Source organism: Pezoporus occidentalis, unplaced genomic scaffold (genome assembly GCF_034315485.1).
Source record: "Pezoporus occidentalis ecotype Australia unplaced genomic scaffold, CSIRO_AGI_Poc_V1 ctg16, whole genome shotgun sequence".
Classification (NCBI taxonomy): Eukaryota; Metazoa; Chordata; class Aves; order Psittaciformes; family Psittacidae; genus Pezoporus; species Pezoporus occidentalis.
The window spans coordinates 3,089,044-3,108,413 of record NW_026913425.1 but is presented as its reverse complement, the minus strand read 5'-3'; the positions used below and the strand labels follow the sequence as shown (position 1 = coordinate 3,108,413).

The window sequence follows — 19,370 nt, the reverse complement described above, 5'->3', positions numbered from 1 at the left end:
AGCTTAGTGCAAAGGTGTATTTGGTGGAACTGTATGACTCTGTCACACCTTAGTATGTTCGGGTTTGGATGGTCTAGCATTAAGTCTATGTGTCAATAATGTGTAGATAATCACCTGAGAGGCAGTCCTGTGATTATATGTCTATTGCATGTCCTGTCACCGTTAAAGCAAAAGGCAGACAAAGCTTATATTTGGAAAGTGTTACAATTCAATAAGGTATGTATTTCTTGGTATGTACTTTATAAGTCAGATAAACAGTTTTTAAAAGGAAGTTTTAAGCATAATCAATGCATAGTGAAGAAAGCTGCATTAATTATTTATCAGTAAAATATATATTTCAACTGTAAGCAAACTAAGCACAATTAAATTATGTGGCTGATCATGTGCCCATTGCTGTAAGGTAGTGCTGGGTGTTAAGTCTCTGGCTCCCTTCTTTTTGAACCTGAATTGCAACTCTTCAGGACTTCTGTTACAAGTACTGCTCAGTGAAAGCACTGTAGAGCTGCATTCCTTATGTTCAAATTTCTTGAATATGCTTCCCACAGAAAAATCTTCCACTTATGTTTTTCTCTAAATATTAGACATTTTTCCACACACATTTTCCTAGATTGTATTTTTGCTGCAGTTGCTAAAGCTTACTTAGTTTAGCACAACCCTTCTGAGAATATTTTTTCTAAATTTAATAAGCTACTATTTGCTAGAAATCAGTCAGTATGACTCCACTTTAGGGTTTTTTTTTAAGATCAGCATCTTACTTGAAACTTGATTGCATATTTTTCTCCCTTTCAGCAACCTACATTGAGAGACCTCAGCTGATTCGGGCAAAAGTGCCAATAGTGAGGTTCAGGGATAAAGTCAGGCAAGTATTCTGTTCAAAACAATTTTTTAGATTCTGATGTGGTGAAGTACTCTGTATGTGTGCTGTCCAGGTGAGTAGTACCACTGAAGTCATGGTTTGTTTATCTATCTGTGTTGTCCTATAGTTGTTATATTGCAAATTTGTACACTTAATGTGCAGTCAGCTGATTTCTTTGGTGGCGTGAAACACCTCTCATGGTTAAGATGCTGTTAAGTTTGTGATGTGAGTTAGTAGCAGTATATCACACTTCTGTGGGTTATTTGTACACAGTGGACTCCAGTTGACAAATAGTTTATGACAAAACAATGGTGGGAAGAGAACTGTTGTGAAAGGTAATTGTGCTGCTTTGTAAACATAACTATTGAGCGACTTAAGGACTAATTCACAGTGTTTACACACAACAGTAAACTGTAGTTTCTTGTGATTGTCTTCTTGATTAAAAAAATTGTTTATTATTTAGAATAGTATATTCTAAAATAGTATATTCTGCTGTCTTCTAGGGAGGTATTCTGCATTTAACAAAGTAGCATTGCATGTTCTATTCAGTATGTCATTTTTTTTTAGGAGGTGGAAGGAATTGAGAGAAGTGGATGTGTTGTATATTACTGTGTTCATTGTATCTTCATTACAAAAAACATGAAAATGAGTAATCAAGAGGGATGTACTAGGACAGAGAACAATTTTCTTTCTTACTGTATGTGATAAAAGTATCTGACAGAGGAAAAAAGTTGTACAAAGCACTGAAGTTGGTTGGACGTCTGAGTAATGTTTAAATCTCCCTATATTTATGGGCTTTGATTTTATAAGGCTTACATGTATCACCTTCATGTAATAACATAGTTTGACTATTCATTGTCAGTAGGACTTTGAAGAACTCTCTTGTATCTGTCTCATCCTGTCTCTATGCTTCTGAAATTTTGCAGCCCTGTCTGTCTTTAAAAAACAAATAAGACCACTGTTCTGATCTCTCTTTATAAAAGCATATCACAATATGCTTTAAGACGATACACCTTTATCAGGACACAAGCCCTGGGGTGATAAAACTGAAAGTGTCATGTTCACAATTTAAACTAATAAATATCATCCGTTTAAGCTTTTCTTGCATCTGAGATTATGTAACACTTGTCAGAATTTTTCTTTATACTTTCAGTTACATCTGTTTCCATATTTACTTCTGTATACTTTCTTACCTTTTAAAAGTTTGAATAATTTTTATCTTCTTTCTCATTTAATAATGCAAATGTTGTTTCTCCCACACTTTCTGAAACTGCTGAACTTGTCAAGCCAAAGTTTGGGTTATACAGCTATATATACTATATAAAGTGCACATGAAGTAGTAAATTCCTGATACAAATACTGAATAAGTAGCGATTTTGTAGCAATTTTAAATTGGAGAATAAACTTTAAAAAGAAGCCTTAAGTATGGAAGTGGTTATTGCAGCTACCAGCCAGTCAGTTTCATGTCCATCCCTGGAAAGGTGATGGAACAGGCTGCTCTGGAGGTCATCACCAAGCATGCAGAAGAAAAAAAAAGAAAAAAAGTCATCAGGAGTAGTCAGCAGGGGTTCACCAAGGGGAAATCTTGCTTGACCAATCTAAGACTTCTATGATGACATGGCAAGGTAGTTGACGAGGGGAGAGCAGTGGATATTATCTGCCTTGACTTCAGCAAGGCTTTTGACACTGTCTCCCATAACATCCTCATAGGTAAGCTTAGGAAATGCAGTTAGATGAATGAACAGTGGGGTGGATTGAGAGCTGGCTGAATGGCAGAGTTCAGAGGGTTGTGATCAGCAGAACAGAATCCGGTTGAAGGCCTGTAGTCAATGGTGTTCCTCAGGGATCAATACTGGGGAACTGGGCTCCTCAGCACAAGACAGACAAGGAACCACTGGAGAGTCCAGTGAAGGGCCACAGGGATGATCAGGCCTCTGGAGCATCTCTCATATGAGGAGAGACTGCAGGAGCTGGGCCTGTTTAGCTGAGAGGAGACTGAGAGGGGATCTCATTAATGCATATAGATACTCAAAGGTGGGTGTCAGGAGGATGGTGCCAACCTCTTTTCAGTGGTGCCCACGGACAGGACGAGGAGCAGTGGCCATAAACCAAACCACAAGAAGTTTCACCTCAACACAAGGAAGAACTTATTTGCATTGAGAGTGACAGAGCACTGGAACAGGCTGCCCAGGGAGGTTGTGGAGTCTCCCTCTCTGGAGACATTCAAAACCCACCTGGATGTGTTCCTGTGTAACGTGCTTTAGGGGGCCCTGCCTTGTCATGGAGGTTGGGCTGCATGATCTCAGAGGTACTTCCCAACCCCATCAATCTGTTTCTGCATTTGTAGTCCATACTATCGCCACTTGCAAAAAAAAAACCAAAACCAAAAAAACCCAAACCAAACAAAAAAGAAAAACAAACACAACAACAAAAAAACAACAAAAAAAAAACACAAAAAAAAAAAACAACCCACCAACAAAAATCCAGCTGGTAACAGTCATGATATTCATATACCTTACAGACAGGATTTAAAGAATTCTTTATTTCCTACTAAATCAATGTATAATCTGCTTAAACTAGAAATTGCCCATTATATTTTTTCAGAAGGAAAAAACCCACAGTACTATTCACCATCTGGTTTCCTCCATTTTTTTTCTGGAAGAGGGGAGCAGTGGGAAATGACATGACTTTGGGTTGAGTTGTAGTGTTTTGAGTTTTTTTTGGGTGGAAGGGACTGTTGGTTTGGAGTGGGTTGTCTTTTTTGGGGGCTGGGGTGTATGGGTTGGTTTGGTTTGGTTGGTTTGCCCCCTACACCTCTTTGCAGTTATCTTTATATTACTTAACCTGCTGGCTCACCTGTGTTTTGTCTTTTTATGCAATTTTCAGTCTCTTAATTTCTTACCAGCCTTTGTCTTTCATGGACTTATATACATGCATGCTTATTCCATTCTTCACATTGGTTTTGAAAATGGGTTGGATATTCTGTACCCTAAGCTTGTTTTAGCCAAAACCAGAAACTAAACATGACAAGCTCCCTGTAAAAGCCAGATTTGATGCTTGTCTGCTGGGAGAATATGGTGGAATTCAATGGGTGGTGTCTCTGCATCTGGATCTAATGTGTTGCCAATGGTCCATATATTCCAGTAAATTGCCATTTCCCACTTGATTTAGTGAATGAGAAAGCATTCAGTTTGTGTTTGTTTTCCTTTCTCATCTTAAAGTTTTTTTTCTAGCGCTGTAGCATAAGGAAGATCCATTGTACCTAAAGACATATCTTGAATGCAGATTCTGCTGCCAGACAAGCCTTTGATTAATTAACAAGATTTCTGTACTACAGAGGATGCAAAAACTGCTTCTACCACATTCGATGTGCAGTTAACTTTTTTTTTTTCTCCTGTAGTGCTTTTAGTAGAACTTGAGTCCCAACAGTACAAAATCTTCACCTGCCATAATTGTAGTATCTATTAAATGTTCATATTAAATTACAAAATAACTGCAATGGAACTTGCTTAATCAGTATCTAGTAAATAGTAATCTTGTTAATTTGGGTTAATTGGAATTACACATGCAGCCTAACATTTTTCTTTATTATATTTGCACATACAACTAATATTATTACTGGTGTTTATGCTTGTTTTTACAAATGTCAAACAGTAGCTCTAGGTTGTTTATTTCCTATTCTATTATGTACTGTGCTCTTAAATCTAAAAGTCATGCTTGATATTAATTCATGTTTAAAATTATGTAGTATTTTTGATGCAAAGAACAACTTACTAGATTTAATGGTATAAAAAAACTTTCATGGGCATCACATTAATATTTTATCCAGTTTAATAAACTCAGTACAATAATTCAAAACAATCTAAAGGAGTATTCAAGCAAGAAGATACTATGTGAATGAGGCTTGGATGAATAAAATGGAAATAGCTGTACATTGCAAATAGCTACTTCTTTGTCAATAATAGGCTACTCTTGTTGGGAGATACGGTGTTGCTGTAGCTTACTGACTATGAATTTAATATCTGTTTTTTTAGTATTGTGTGTCATTAAGCTCTAGATGTGGTATGAGATTCAAACTTATTGTGATATAAATAAAGCAGGGAGTGCTTGTTTTCCTCTTTCTTACTTGCTGCTAACAGCATGAAACAGTTAATGAAAATTGTTTTATCACAAAACATGCAGTGTTTACTAGTAGACATTTCTAGTTTTAAAGTACTTACTGATTATCTCTGAAAATCATTGCAAAAAAGAGAGTCTTACTGTTTGACCTCTTCCAGTTCTCTATCACAGTTCATCAGCATGTTTTTCTAAACTAACACTTCAGAATCCTTCCTGGCTTTGAAAGTTGTCCATAGTAAATCATGTAGTGCAAGTCTAGTTTGGAGGAAGATTTGTTAAAAATCAAAATTTGGCATATTTAGTTATCCTAAGGTCTAAATTTGGATCTGTGTGTATTCTTTTTGTAAACCAACAAGTATATTTTTTTTCTAACAATGGAATTCACTCACTTGGAGTACTGTGTACAGTTCTGGTGTCCTCAACATAAAAAGGACATGGAACTGTTGGAACAAGTCCAGAGAAGGGCCACGAGGATGATCAGGGGACTGGAGCACCTCCCGTATGAAGACAGGCTGAGAAAGTTGGGGCTGTTCAGCCTGGAGAAGAGAAGGCTGCGCGGAGACCTCATAGCAGCCTTCCAGTATCTGAAGGGGGCCTATAGAGATGCTGGGGAGGGACTCTTCACTAGGGACTGTAGTGACAGGACAAGGGGTAACGGGTTAAAACTTCAACAGGGGAAGTTTAGATTGGATATAAGGAGGAAATTCTTTCCTGTTAGGGTGGTGAGGCACTGGAATGAGTTGCCCAGGAAAGTTATGAATGCTCCATCTCTGGTGGTCTTCAAGGCCAGGTTGGACGAAGCCTTGGGTGGCATGGTTTAGTGTGAGGTGGGGGGTTCCAGGGGGGTTGGAACTAGATGATCTTACGGTCCTTTCCAACCCTAACTATTCTATGATTCTGTGATTCAAGTACTATAAAAAAATTCAGAGTAGAAATCGCAGCATCAAAACTCTGAAGACAGTTTTTAGAGTACCATCACAAAGTTATATTCTCCACCTCTATCACCAAGCAGGTAATAAATACTCTGAAATTTAATACCATGATATCTGATTCTTTTTGTTTTCTCCTTCCCAACAGCTGTGTGGAGTTTGACTTGAATGTGAACAGTGTTGTGGGAATAAGAAATACATTCCTTTTGAGAACCTATGCATACAGTAAGTTTTTAATGTATTTTCTTGTTTCTATAAATTCTGCTTTTTGAAATTACATTTTGGTATTAATAGACTATTAAAGCTCAGTTGGGTATATTAGGTTACTATATATGTAACATTACCTAATTGGTTGCATCAGATAGTTTCAAGATACATTCATGTTACTCATTCTAAATAAATAGAGAAAACCAATATATGTTTTTAATTGAATATTATATTCAGAAGATAACAAAGATGCTTCATATTAAGGTCCGCATTTATACTACAAGGGTGCTAATTGATTCGGAGAAAACTCCAGGAACAAACTTGCCAACAAAGTTTTCAAGCTGACAAGCAGGTATTCTTTATTGCGGCGCCGGGAGACATGGGGGATAGCTCCTTCTAACGTGTGTCTCCCAGTTGCCACACAAGCCGTCCTTTTATAGTCACTGGGCATACCTACATATTCATGAGGCTATGTATGGATTACATAATTTTCCAGAAATTTCCCCGCATGCTAACAGAACTGTGGTGGTGGTCTCTGAGGGTCATTTACTTCTTCCAACAATCTTCATCACTTCTGGCAGCCTTTGAAGCACGCCCAGTAGATGCTCATACCAGTTTAATTGGTTCATTAGCACCAGAGACATAATAATCCTCCTATTTATCAGTTAGTTTAACTGTAGCCTATCCTGGACATCTGCGGTTCCCAGATACTCCTTATTCCTTTACCACCTTCTTCAGCTCTTGCATACTTCCATTTAGGGTAGAATGTGATTAGGAGAAGTTACCTTTACTAGTTAACTTTTTACTAATGTTTCAGTCAGAGTAGTTTCAGTGTTTTGTATTCACATTACTAGGAGAGTCTGCAACTTGTCCTGGATCAGTTGGTTAACTGTGATTTTTTTCATATATTCAGGAAGGCATATGCCTGGAAAAGGATTTCCTCCCAGGCTTAAAAAAGTTACGGAAATGTCCCTTATTCCTCTCAGCAAATCACTGTAGGACAGAAAACTTTCCAGCTGTGAAAAGAGCAGTGGAAGGGGTACTCGTGTCCCACCTTTTTTTCTGTTCTGCATTGCTGTCCACTTTTATGAGGCCAATAATTTTTTTTTTATAAATTTATTAATTTATATTTTATATATAATTAGTAACTTAGTTAATTTTATCCACAGATAATGCAGGTAGATTAAGCAGAGCTAGAAACTGAGGTCTGTGCTGTTGTATTACCAATTTTCTGCCTAAGGAGGCATGTCTGCAACTCAATTAAACTGTGTCCAGTTCTGGGCTCCTCAGCACAAGAAAGACAAGAAGCTACTCGAGGAGGTCCAGCGGAGGGCCACAGGGATGATCAGGGGTTGGAGCATCTCTCTTGTGAGGAGAAACTGTGGGAGCTGGACCTGTTTAATAATAAATTAAATGTACTCTAGGATGGTGAGTGACATCTCCCTGCAACAGACTGCTACTTTAATTAAAAGGCTGTCGATATTCCTCAGAAGTTTGGAAGATCATTCCTGATATATGGCTGTATTTATGTCTTTCCTCATGAAAGCATATATCTTGATTTGATGACTTCTTGCATCTAACGTCTCATCTACATAAAAGCCATTGAAGCCAAGGCAAATTTAAAATTAATGTTTGTATGCAGGGGTTACTACTTTTATAGATTTTGAGGAAAACTTAAGAATGAGCTCTGTGTCCTCCAGCTGGGAGAGTTCTTTTCGCTGCCCTTGAGGTTTTTAGAACCTAAAAAAAAATCAGTTGTAATTTGCCCTGACTTCAAGTTAATTAGGAAAATTAGTATAATGAACTGGACAGAACTTAAAAGTAGAATGTGACACTGCTGCATTGACTGATGCATCCAGTTTTGTCTTTTCTGCAAGTTACCTGACATACCCCTTGTAATGTGTTTTCAAATGGAAATATTGTTTTCTGATTTTTATAAGGTGCATAGTAATTGTAGAACAACTAAATAAATTCTATAAAATGATGGAAAAAAGATAACTTTGGAATAAAAAATATTGTGTTGATCAAGTAGAAACAAACATTGATTGCTGTCTAGTTAAATGTGGGTATTTTTGTGATGTATTTATTTTACTTGCAGTGGAAAATCGAGTTCGTCCATTAGTACTTGTTATTAAGAAGTGGGCAAGTTTTCATGACATAAATGATGCCAGTCGTGGTACTTTAAGCAGCTATAGTCTTGTGTTGATGGTTTTGCACTATTTACAGAGTAAGTATATATATATATATATATATTTTTATTGTTTTACATGTTGAAACTGCCCTTTGTAAGTTCATATTTATATAGTTCTCCTGTTCAATAACATTAAACACTGGCAGGAGTCATCTTCAACACAGAAAAATACAGAGGTAATGTGGGTTTACTCCCATTTCCTTAATGCTGCAAGTTGACCTGTTCTCTGAAGGCAGAGTTGCCACCTTCTGAAAGGTTGAAAAATAAAAAGTCAGTTTGCCTGCAGGATACTGTATAACTTGTGTTTCTTTTAAAACTCAATTTCTAGTTAACAAAAATCTGCTTTTTAAGAAAGGGAAAAACCTAAACATAATTTGGGGGGGTTTGTTTTGTTAGGTTTCATTTGGGAACTTCTAAGAAAATTCGAAGGGATAACAAATGCTGTGGGGTCACTTTTCTGTCATCCTTTGAAGGACTGAACATGGAAGACAGTGTCCTCAATGACACATGGGAGTATAGAATGCACTACCATGTGATTACATTTTTCCACTGATTAGTGTCTTCTGTAAGGTGACAGATGTCAAAGACCATTGTATCCCAACCCAAAAGTTGGGATATTTGCCTGTCAGTGGCAGTATCTTTTCTTGCTACTTCAGTATGTTGAAACATTGAATATCTATGTGGAGCTAGAGAGCTTTACCTCTGGAAATTCAACAAACCCATGCAGTCCAGAAATGTTTTCAAGGAATAGACTGAAACAAGCTGATAGAATGATGATCACAGAATGGTTAGGTTGGAAAGGACCTTAAAGATATCTAGTTCCAACCTTAAAGATCATCTAGTTCTATCCCCCCCTACCATGAGCAGAGACACCTTCCACTAGACCAGGTTGCTGCTCAAAGGCCCATTCAGCCTGGCTTATCCCTGTCTTTCCTCCTTTCATTAAAGGAAGCACATGTTTGTGATTTTTGTAGTTTGCAATTTTTGCTTAAGACTTAAGGCATCATTTAATAGATTGTTTAGCTTAGCATGAGTTTTTTGTTTTACTGCAGGACAGGTGTCTTTAGAAAGGAGCACAAGGAACCCCAGAGGTGTACATCTTGTGGTGTAGCATGTCTGTAGAAATATTTTCTTAATTCTTGTTAGTTTTGTAGTATAAACTGTGTATTTTGCTGCTTGTATTTATTTTGCATCTTTATTTTAACTTCTTTGTAACATGCTGATTATTTTTGTGTCATTTTAATGACAACTGGTTATTAATGTTTTATGGTCATATCTGTGGACAAATTACGTAGGCTCTTACTTTGGATCTTTCCTCTTTGTTGGTTTGTGTGGATTTTAATTTTTTGTTTGGTTGGTTGGTTTTTTTTTTTTGTTCGTTTTTTTGGGGGATTGTGTTTTGTTGGTTTTTTTTTTTTGACTTGGGTAGAAGCAATGTTTAACTCTTCTGACAGGTTGTTTGGCCTGGAAAGTAGATACTAGCTGTAGAGTGGATAGTCAACTATTTGTGGGTCTCGAGATTGTGTTACACCCACTCTGTACTAGAGTGGAAAGCCTTACATGATAGTTGACTTAAGCTGATGGCTTGCTTTCAGCTGAGCAGTATATGTGTGGCAGAGGGACCTAGAAGGGCATTCTGTGTATTTGAGATACAGTTGGTTTGATTGTTTCTGAATTCTTTGATGCCCATACTTGCGCTTGTTGTTAATGTTACCAGTCATGAGGACAGTAGGACATAAGGTAGTCTACTTAATGACTGTGTTGGGTTTTTTTCTCTTCATCTGCTGTGGTGGAATTCCATGGATTTCTTTGTTTCTGTGGAAAGAAAATGTGGCCAAGTCTGTGGTCACAGCTCTGAAACCATACTATAGGTGATGAAGTACTTCAATGTAGACCCTCAATACACATCAGGAGAAGAGGGGAATCAAACAAAAAATGTTGATTCGGAGGAGATGAAAATACAATGAACTTTAAAAATGCCAAAGTGATTCTGGATGTGAAGATTTCTATGCAAAGGTGAAGCATGAGCAGAAGAGAAAAAGAATCTTTACGTAGTAAAGATACATCTAGGCATTAGTGACCATCTTAACAGTGACTTGGTAAGCATTTGGTAGTATTACACATTTAATGGAAATAGGACTTTTTACTTGGAGATTTATTCTCCAAATCTTATTTTCATTGTATCACGGTTACTCTAGAGACTTGTATTGGGTGCTGTGTGCAGTCACGGATAGCCAATTACTGAGCTGTGCATTAAAGTAATTCACAAAAGGGAAGCATGTAGGAGTTACAAGGAAGTATAAATGTGTGGGCTTGCCAGAACGTTAACAACCCTGCAAGCATGAGGGCATTTGCTGTAGTTGTCTGTGGCAGCTGCCACAGCTGTCACTACAGTGAAGGGGGAAAAAAAAGTTCAAATAATCCTTTTCATCCTAAACTGTCATCAGTTAGCTGCCTGGGAAGGATCAACAGTCTGCAAACCAAAGAGGAGCCTTTTACCTGTGCCTTTGTCAGCCTTTTGTGATAAAAAAGACTGACGTGTGGCTCTGGATGTGTATCTAGCAGAAGCTAATTAGATTCTTGTGCAGATTTTAACCTGTAGTAGTTGTGTTGCTTTGGGGGGTTTTACATTTCTGCTACATGCATGTGATGCTACTGAGAGTAGCTTGTGTCCTAGTCATAGAATTTCTAATAGCAGAATTTCTAATAGAGATTTTACTGGTGAGGGTAAACAAACTAAAATTTAAAGCTTCCTTTTGCAGAAAATAGTGTCCCTGTCTTTACTAGGCAAATTTCTTTCCTTTACTACTTATCCATTTCCATGTTCTTATACTTGTAGATGTTTTTGGACCTAGAATTAGCATGTTGTGAGTTTATTTTGTAGATAGGTCAGTGTCTTGTACATGAACTTCCCTCCAGGTGACAGGTCCAACTATCTTGTACAGTAAGAAAATAAAAATTCATGTGGCAAATGCTAGTGGTAGGTGATAAGTTTTTTACCCTTAATTCCATCCTCTTAGTATAGCATACAGACCAAGATAAAATGTCTTGATTGCTTGTATTGCTCAGAGGTTTTTTCCTTTTATTTTAGTGTGGCAGAGAACTGGAAATTATCCAAGATGCTTCAGAAATAAGATGCTCTTGCATATTTTTAAACACCCACAAACAAAATAAAAATATTAAAGCAGCTGTGATCATATTCTGAGCAATCCCACTAGCTAATATAGTATACTCTTTGAAGATAACCTAAGCACATTCTGAAAATTCTGTCATTCTGCTTCTAAGTCCCTATGGGAAAAGGATCTGTAACATCTCTTCCCCTATGACACCTTGTCTTAAGGGTAAATTAAGTGCCAGGTCAAAATCCTGTATGCTGAACTTAAGATCATTCTTCCTAGTGAATGACGTAGACAAATCATTTAAAAAACTAACAAAAACATGCTGATAACATGATGTTAAAGTTTTAATATGAGGAGTGCTCTAACAGTTCTCTAGCTGCTGTAAGGCTTGAGTGGGATCTGAATACTTTCGGATTTGTTTCTGTCGATCTGTAGGACCACCTAACCTGCGAGACAGGGTCTTGTGTTTTGTTTTTTTTCTCCTTGTTCTTCATATCCCTATTAAGTGTGTAATAGATGCTCTCCCCATTCACAACATTAATGAAAGTTAAAACTGTTCAGTTCATTTTGTTTGTTGGTATCATTAATATATGCCTTATCTTTATAACCTATTTGCCATTTAGTAGAGCAGTTAACAGCATTAGACTTTTTATGTATTTTGAGGGGATTTTGCTAGCAATGCCTACTATGTATCTCGGGCATTTTATCTTTAGGTTACTTATGACAGTATGTAATACTTTGCAGCTGAAGAATGATGTGTGCTTTTGCAGTATCTGGAGACTTCCTATGCTATGATAGAATCATAATGTGTTAGACATCAGGAAAAAAAAATGAGTAAAGCTTTTTTTTTTTTTTTTTTTAATTTGGGGAATCTAGATGAGTTTCTTCTAGTGATGTTGTACCCAGCTGCTGTAAATTTTTTCATGTCTTCTACAGATAGCGGTATCTGAGTAACAGCTTCCCTTAGCTGAATTAACTCCTTGTACTCCCATATACAAAATATAGTAATAGAAAGATTTGTTGAATAACTTTTACTTTACAATATGCATGAAATATATAGATCTTAAGGTCCTTTCTGACCCTAACCATTCTATGATTCTATGTTTTTTAAATGGAATTTCAGTCCAACAGTTTAATGTAGTTGATACGATATTGTTTGCTGTGAATTACTTGAATCACAGCAACTTTATTTTCTTTTTTTTTTTTATAGCCCTACCTGAACCTGTCCTTCCATCTCTCCAAAAAATTTACCCAGTAAGTGTTTCTTATGAATTTACTGTTTCAAATGTGTATGAAGCTGCTTATCTAAAATACATGAACTCTTAAATATCACTAGTGGATTAAGTTAAACACAGTCTGTAAGCCTTATCATTAATACACTGAATATAAGCATGAAAAAGGCTATTGCTGCTTTTGATAATTTTTTTAGTGAAAACAGCCTGTTACATATGAGAAAATTTCACATGCAGTTGAAAATGAGTGCTAATGAGAGCCACTGACCTAGTTCTCTTTATGCTTGCCTGAAAATATCCCTGGGTCATCAGTAACTTTATGATTCTTATTTCATAATATGTCAAGTTACATTTTTCCATCCAACTGTGGTGTTTCAGAATTCCATACCTTCCCACAGCTGTTGAGTTGCCTGATATTTCTGAGTGCAGCGAATGAATGATAGATGTTTACTAAGGAGACCTTTGAGACCTCACAAAATTGGACTTTAGTCCAACAAGAAAACACCTTGTGGTACTTTGCTGTTATGTGCACATCATACCCTGTTGATCTCCAGAGAACTCTGTGAATCAGTATGCTTTGATCCTCTGCAGAATTAGGACTCTAATTAGTGACACTTAATCTAAGGAAGGTTACCTAGAAATAAGAGCTAGCATCTTAAATATTTGTCTGGAAACAAAAGAGCTGTTGTGGAATAGTTCTGTGCTGTAACTAACAGAAATTTCTCAGTTCCTTCCTCCTTACGTTTCCTGTCATATGCCACTTTTAAAATTTTTCTTTATATATAGTTGCCGTAGTTCAGTGTCCCTGCCTATGTTGGTTTCTGCTGTTCCTGAAAATTGTGCTGAGGTAGTATCAGAAAGTCATTCTTTCTTTGCATGTATTTCCTATAATGCTGAAATGGGAATATTTGATGACACTGTACATCAGGGAGGAGATACTGTGGTGTCAGCCATTTTGGGTAATTAGGTTAATCAAATGCAGAGGAAAGCTTTGAGATATAGTACTGCAGTTTTATTTCTATTTTGTAAACTTATGTAGGCATACCTGTATTAAATCTTTATGGTCTTTATATTTTCCTCTGATTCTTTTACCATACTAAGTACCTTCTTATTTCTTCATTGTCAGCACTCAAAAGCATTTAAAGCTGTTCTTCATTTCTTGTACATTTGGTTTCATTTCTTGTACACTTGGCTTTATCTGATGGGGTTTTAGAATTGCTAAATATGCTAATTATGTTTGCTTAAATCTCATATGCTGTAGTATTTTAAGTTTGGAGCAGCATGTAATTTAAAGAAAACAACTGTAAGAATTGGTAACTTTTTACTTCTTTGTTAAAATAATGCAAATATTTATATTTGTGGTTTTTACTTGTATACAGGCCTTCTGAGTACTATATAAAATTACTTAAATGATTAAAGCAAGTATACAATACCATAAGCTGAAAATGATTAAAGCAAGTATACAATATCATAAGCTGAAAAATCTAATGAATTTGTACTAAATGTAAGGGTTTATCCTGTGTCATGTGAAAGTGGTAATCACTTGCAGGTTCCTGTGTTTCTGGAACACTGTTGTAAGAATAGCTTTTTTACCCTTTTCAAAGTAGGGTTTTTTGTTGCTGTTGTTAATTACCTTGCCTTTGGACTAAATTTTCTAGGATTGCTAATAAAATAAGAATAATATTTTATACATGATTACTATAAAACCAGATCAAAACTATGGATTAATACTTTTTTTAAGTGTGTTAGAAATTGGGAGATATGTATTCCTAATGGAAACAACCAACCAAAAATAATTGAATTGTGAAAGTTACAGTTTCTTAATACTGATACTGCAAAGAATTTTGAAGTGAAAATGAGAAATATGCCAAAGCAATTCTGGTCTTGTTACAAAGCATGGGCATTATGGTTTCTGAAATGTTTTGCCTGTGTATTCGCCAGAGGTCAAAGCTTACAGAGAATGTTGCTTTTACTTATCAGTCTTGACCTTAAGGACACTTTATTCATGATTTGTATATTGATCACAACTATTTAATTTCCATTAGTGTTTGTAGAGCATTTGAATAATAAGAAAGCACTTCAACAGTTACAGTAATAGCAAAAGGCAATATAGCAAATAGAGGTTGTAGTAAAAGTTAATAGCAAAAAAGGGAAATGCATGTGTGTCGGTGTGTATATGCTTACATCCAGAAAACAACAAAGAACAGAAGGATATCAAATACAATTTTCAATACTTTTTCAATAAGACTTGTTAGCAGTTAATGAAATAGACGTTCACCCCAAGCTTGTAATACTGCTAAAGAAAATAGATTATTTATTATTCTGAACATAGTATCCCAAAGTCTAACTTTCTAGCTGCTCAGGATGCCAGCGTTTCTGTGGTGGCAGATTTTTCTTGCAGTTCAGAAGTTTTTTTTGAACATTCAAAGTTTAAAAAAAATCCACCTTGTTCTCCTTTGCAGAAGTATCTGTGGCCTCCAAATACTAGCTTACTTGTTTTAGTAGACATCTGTTGTAGTAATTGAATTGCATTTCTTGTATTGTATGGAGGTCAGCAGCCCTTGGTCTTGTTCCTTGCTTTTGGTGTCCATTGCCTCATGAGTTGTTATGCTGCTAATACTAAGTTCAGGTTTTGTGGCTCTTCTACAACTTTCTGTGGGAATGGGCAAGGAGTGACTTTAATACCTGTCTGATTAACTTTAACTGTATGTACTGTATAAGTACAACTGTTCGTTTTAATGATCTTTATATGCTCCATATCTGCTTTTCATGTTTGTCTGTACAATTTTGGTTTGTTGGATTGTAAGCTGTTAAATTCTGAGCTCTGCTAACTATAATATTTTGTACGTAAAGTTATATGATGTGAGAACAAGACTTGAAACTTTTTCTTAGCCGAAAGAATAGTCTTTTTTCAAAGAAGGTATTGCTCAAGATTCCAGGATCTTTTGCTAGAATTTGCAAAATAGGATGGGAATACCAAACTTTCCAGTCCTACTGGTTTCATTGCATACCTTTTTTCAGAGGAAGCACTGCCAGCTGTGAATGTGGAAATAATATCACAGTGTATAGTACTTCCAGTGATTTTCTAGTACTGTAAAGTTTGAGTTGTGCCTGAAACTACTCAAAATGCAAGGGATGATATAATAATGACTGAATAGGTCCCTACATTTAAATAGATATATTTATTTATGTGAATGTAAAGCTTGCTGTTGTCTATCTTCGGTTCATTTTTCTTGAAATATGCAACATTGCTCTAAATGTAGCATGAGGCTTTAAAAATTCTTCGTTTAACAAGAGAGCATACAGTCTCCTGCATGTACTCCAGTCTTTTAGAAGGGCCTGAAGGATATAATGAACACCTAAACAGTATAGCAGATCTAAACCCATGCTGATTTATTCTTGTGTAGATGCACACAAGCTGGCAACTGTGACTTCTGTTTTTAGAATATCTGACCTTTTCTCTCTCCTTTCCACCTCCCCAAGAAAAGCATACTTCAGCTTAAATGCTGCATTCTGTATATTCAGGGTATTTTGGATAACTAATTTCTGTTTTATTATTTCAGATAGGTTGTCTAGAGGAGGTGCTGTTGTAGTCCTTGAACTCATTAAGTGGGAGGATGCAGGTTCATACTGGAACTATTGGGTTTCGTATCCAATTTTACTCTATGCTGTGGGCAAAATAAGTCAGGCCTTCCATTTGGATTGTTTTGGTACCACAGTTACGGGATCTTGGTGATAATTGCATTAGCTTCACCTATCCTACCTCACTTAGCTGTGGCCAGCTCAGTGCAGGCTACCTTACTCAGCTTCTGCTCATGTGGTTTTGCTAGTGTGTAAGTGCAAGTCCAGTTCAAAGATTCTCAGTTAAAATTCTTAGGCAAATAGAGGCAAGGGATAGTCTCACATACTCCTATGCAAGATGATTCTGCCTGAATTCAGGGAGAATAACTAGCATCCAACAGAGGAGTACAAGAAAAAGTGTCCTTTGCTTATAAGTTGTCCTTGATTTCTAATAAGCGAATGACAGGCATCTCTTTTACGGTGACAAATACATCCATCTGGATTGCGGCTCGGGGAGGGAGGGGGTGTGTGTATCTATTCTCTGATTTTATTTTGGCAGGAATCTTTTGATCCTACTATGCAGTTGCATCATATTCATGAAGCTCCACGTGCCATTCCTCCATACCCCTCAAAAAATGGATCAAGCCTTGGAGAATTGCTAATAGGCTTCTTCAAATATTATGCCACAGAATTTGAGTAAGTAAAAGCTCATCTTAGTGTTTTAGAATATGCAAAGCTTTGATTCCTTCTATTCAATATATCAGCACTTTATAACTCTTAAGAGAACAGCAGTAATGCAGGAGTGATAACTAATATAGAGGAAATGAGTGAAAAGATTAAAGGGCAACTGGAATGTCCGTTAATCATAAAGACTGTCTGACATCTTCTGCTTAGCCACACATCCTATTGTCTAAAATAGCTGCTGGAAGTTAGAGAGCTTTAGCCTTTAAAGTAGCTGGGTTTTGTTATATTACACTATTCTAAAACTGCCTAGCCGTATGCGAGAAAGGTCTAGTCATCTTACTGGTAGTTTAAGTTACAGATTATGGTATGGATTACTAATGAATTATTAGTATCTGCACTTGTCATCTTCCTCCCAGGTCAACAGAAGTAACTGACCAGGAGGTAAATCACTAGGCCACACCTGGAGAAGAATTCTCCTATATACTTGCTAAGGCTTGCTAACCTTGTTGGTTTGCTAGAATCTGAGTTTAATTTTGGCATCTGGACTTTTCTTGTAGAAGAGAAGGAGAAGCTGAAGTTGTGAGGGCATCTGAGAAAGCTGTATATTACAGACATTCTTCCAAACTGTCACTTGAGAATTTTTTAGAAAAATGCTTGTATAAAATATCAAATGGTTGTATTTCAATAAGCTTAAAGATCTTCTGAAGAACTTGTTTGAGGCAGTTGGTTCATATATGTTGCTGTCCTGTGTATGTGCCTCATAACTATTTCCTGGAAGGAGAACAAAATGTGTAACTACTAGATATGCATTATAATTTTTGAAGTGTTCATATTTTAGTTAATGTTAGAAATGATCATGAAATCCTTAAAACATCCACATATGTAATATATAACCTAAATCCATATGGCCTGTGGCAATTCATGTACTAATTGCACTTTGTGCATGCTTACGCCTGATTCTGAGAGATTTTCACATAAAGGATTTTTCTTCAGTCTCTGCCGATAAGGGAATGGTCTTTTGTCATAAAAGTTTGTCCTGAGTACCTGTCTTTTCAGCTGGCCAAGGTGCTGTTTGCTAAATAGGTAAATTAGAAGACACAGCTGGAAGATAATCAAGTTGGACTAGAAGCTGGAAGATACGTTGGACTAGATGCATCCTTTACTACTTGTCTGTACAACAGGCTGTTAATCTTCTCATATGTGAAAGTAAATATCTTTTCCATTATTCTAAGAGATATGAAGAGTAAAAAGGCTGCCATCAGTACTTGAACTGATGGTAATTTCTAAGTATTATCTTTCATGATGTTCATGAGGAAAAAAATATCACCTAATCAGAGAGGCACAGGGGAGCTTCTGGTTAAAACCAAGTTTGAAAAAATGGACAACAAAAATAGGATAGTTGCTGACCTCAAGGGATGAAAAGATTTTTTTAAAACAACCAACCACCACCAACAACAAAAAAAATCTGGCTTGTTTTTCAAGTGTTAAGTACCTGTTAAGTATTAAAACCTTTGATACTCTGTTTAAAAAAAATTAAGTAAATAATACCCATTAGAATTCCTATGTTGAAAACGTTACATGGCTGAGAAATCTATCAGGAAATGATGCACCTAATGCAGCAACCTATATTATTTTTAACACTTTCGGCTACAGAAATAGAACTCAGTTAGGTGTACTGCTTACTTAACCATCTGTAGGTACCTGATAACTATAAATCCTGTTTGAAAGGAGTAGAATGTGTCTCGAAGATAAGAAAAGTCTGTATAGTTTCATAAAACCTAGTAACTGCCTGGAGAAGAGAAATCCAAATTAATGACCAAGTGGGGGAAATGTGGGCAGAACATGATGTTTAAACATTTGTGAGTTTGTCTGTGATAGCCAGCAAATGAGGCAAGTACAGTGTCACGCAGGCCACAGCTGATGGAAATGTTATAGGTGGGAATGAGGATAAGACTTAAATACACATAACACAGGGCTCTTGGTTTTGCCTTTTATGGAGGAACTAGTATTTTACTCCTGAATGTGTTAAATAATTCTTTGATATAATCAGTAATTTTTTTTCAGCGTTTACTTTCCCTGTAAAATATTTACTAATGTACAGAAATTTTAGATGATACTTCAGATGCTGCCTGTTAAGTTAGGTTACATTTAATTAGAATAGAATCATCGAATAGTTAGGGTTGAGAAAGGACCTTAATATCATCTAGTGCCAATCCCCTGCCATGGGCAGGGGCACCTCACACTAAGCCATGTCATTGACCTGTACTGTGACAGTAAACTTCCATTATTGAACTGTAATGTGTTTGATGAAAAGATTACTAAGGAAAATACTACTACCATTTTCATGAAAGTGACTTTTGTAGTTTCCTGTCTATGGAGTAGGACACAACACTGCCAGGTTTGATACACAGGATCTGATTTGCTGAAAGAAGAGCATGTAGTGAAGAATGATCAGATCATGTGTGGAGACTG

At 36.4% G+C, this 19,370-nt stretch overlaps 1 protein-coding gene across 2 annotated transcripts in view; it reads left to right on the top strand.

Annotated features, from left to right (window-relative positions):
• The window catches only part of TENT2 (terminal nucleotidyltransferase 2), a 34,692-nt gene that overhangs the window by 7,349 nt on the left and 7,973 nt on the right, over window positions 1-19,370 (top strand). The window contains exons 7-11 of one of the 2 annotated variants that reach the window (XM_062612351.1): window positions 790-859; window positions 6,053-6,129; window positions 8,210-8,338; window positions 12,632-12,675; window positions 16,774-16,910. In XM_062612351.1, coding sequence (XP_062468335.1) covers window positions 790-859; window positions 6,053-6,129; window positions 8,210-8,338; window positions 12,632-12,675; window positions 16,774-16,910 — 457 coding nt within the window. The remainder of the gene's footprint in view (window positions 1-789; window positions 860-6,052; window positions 6,130-8,209; window positions 8,339-12,631; window positions 12,676-16,773; window positions 16,911-19,370) is intronic. The other variant, XM_062612352.1, reaches the window with a different exon arrangement.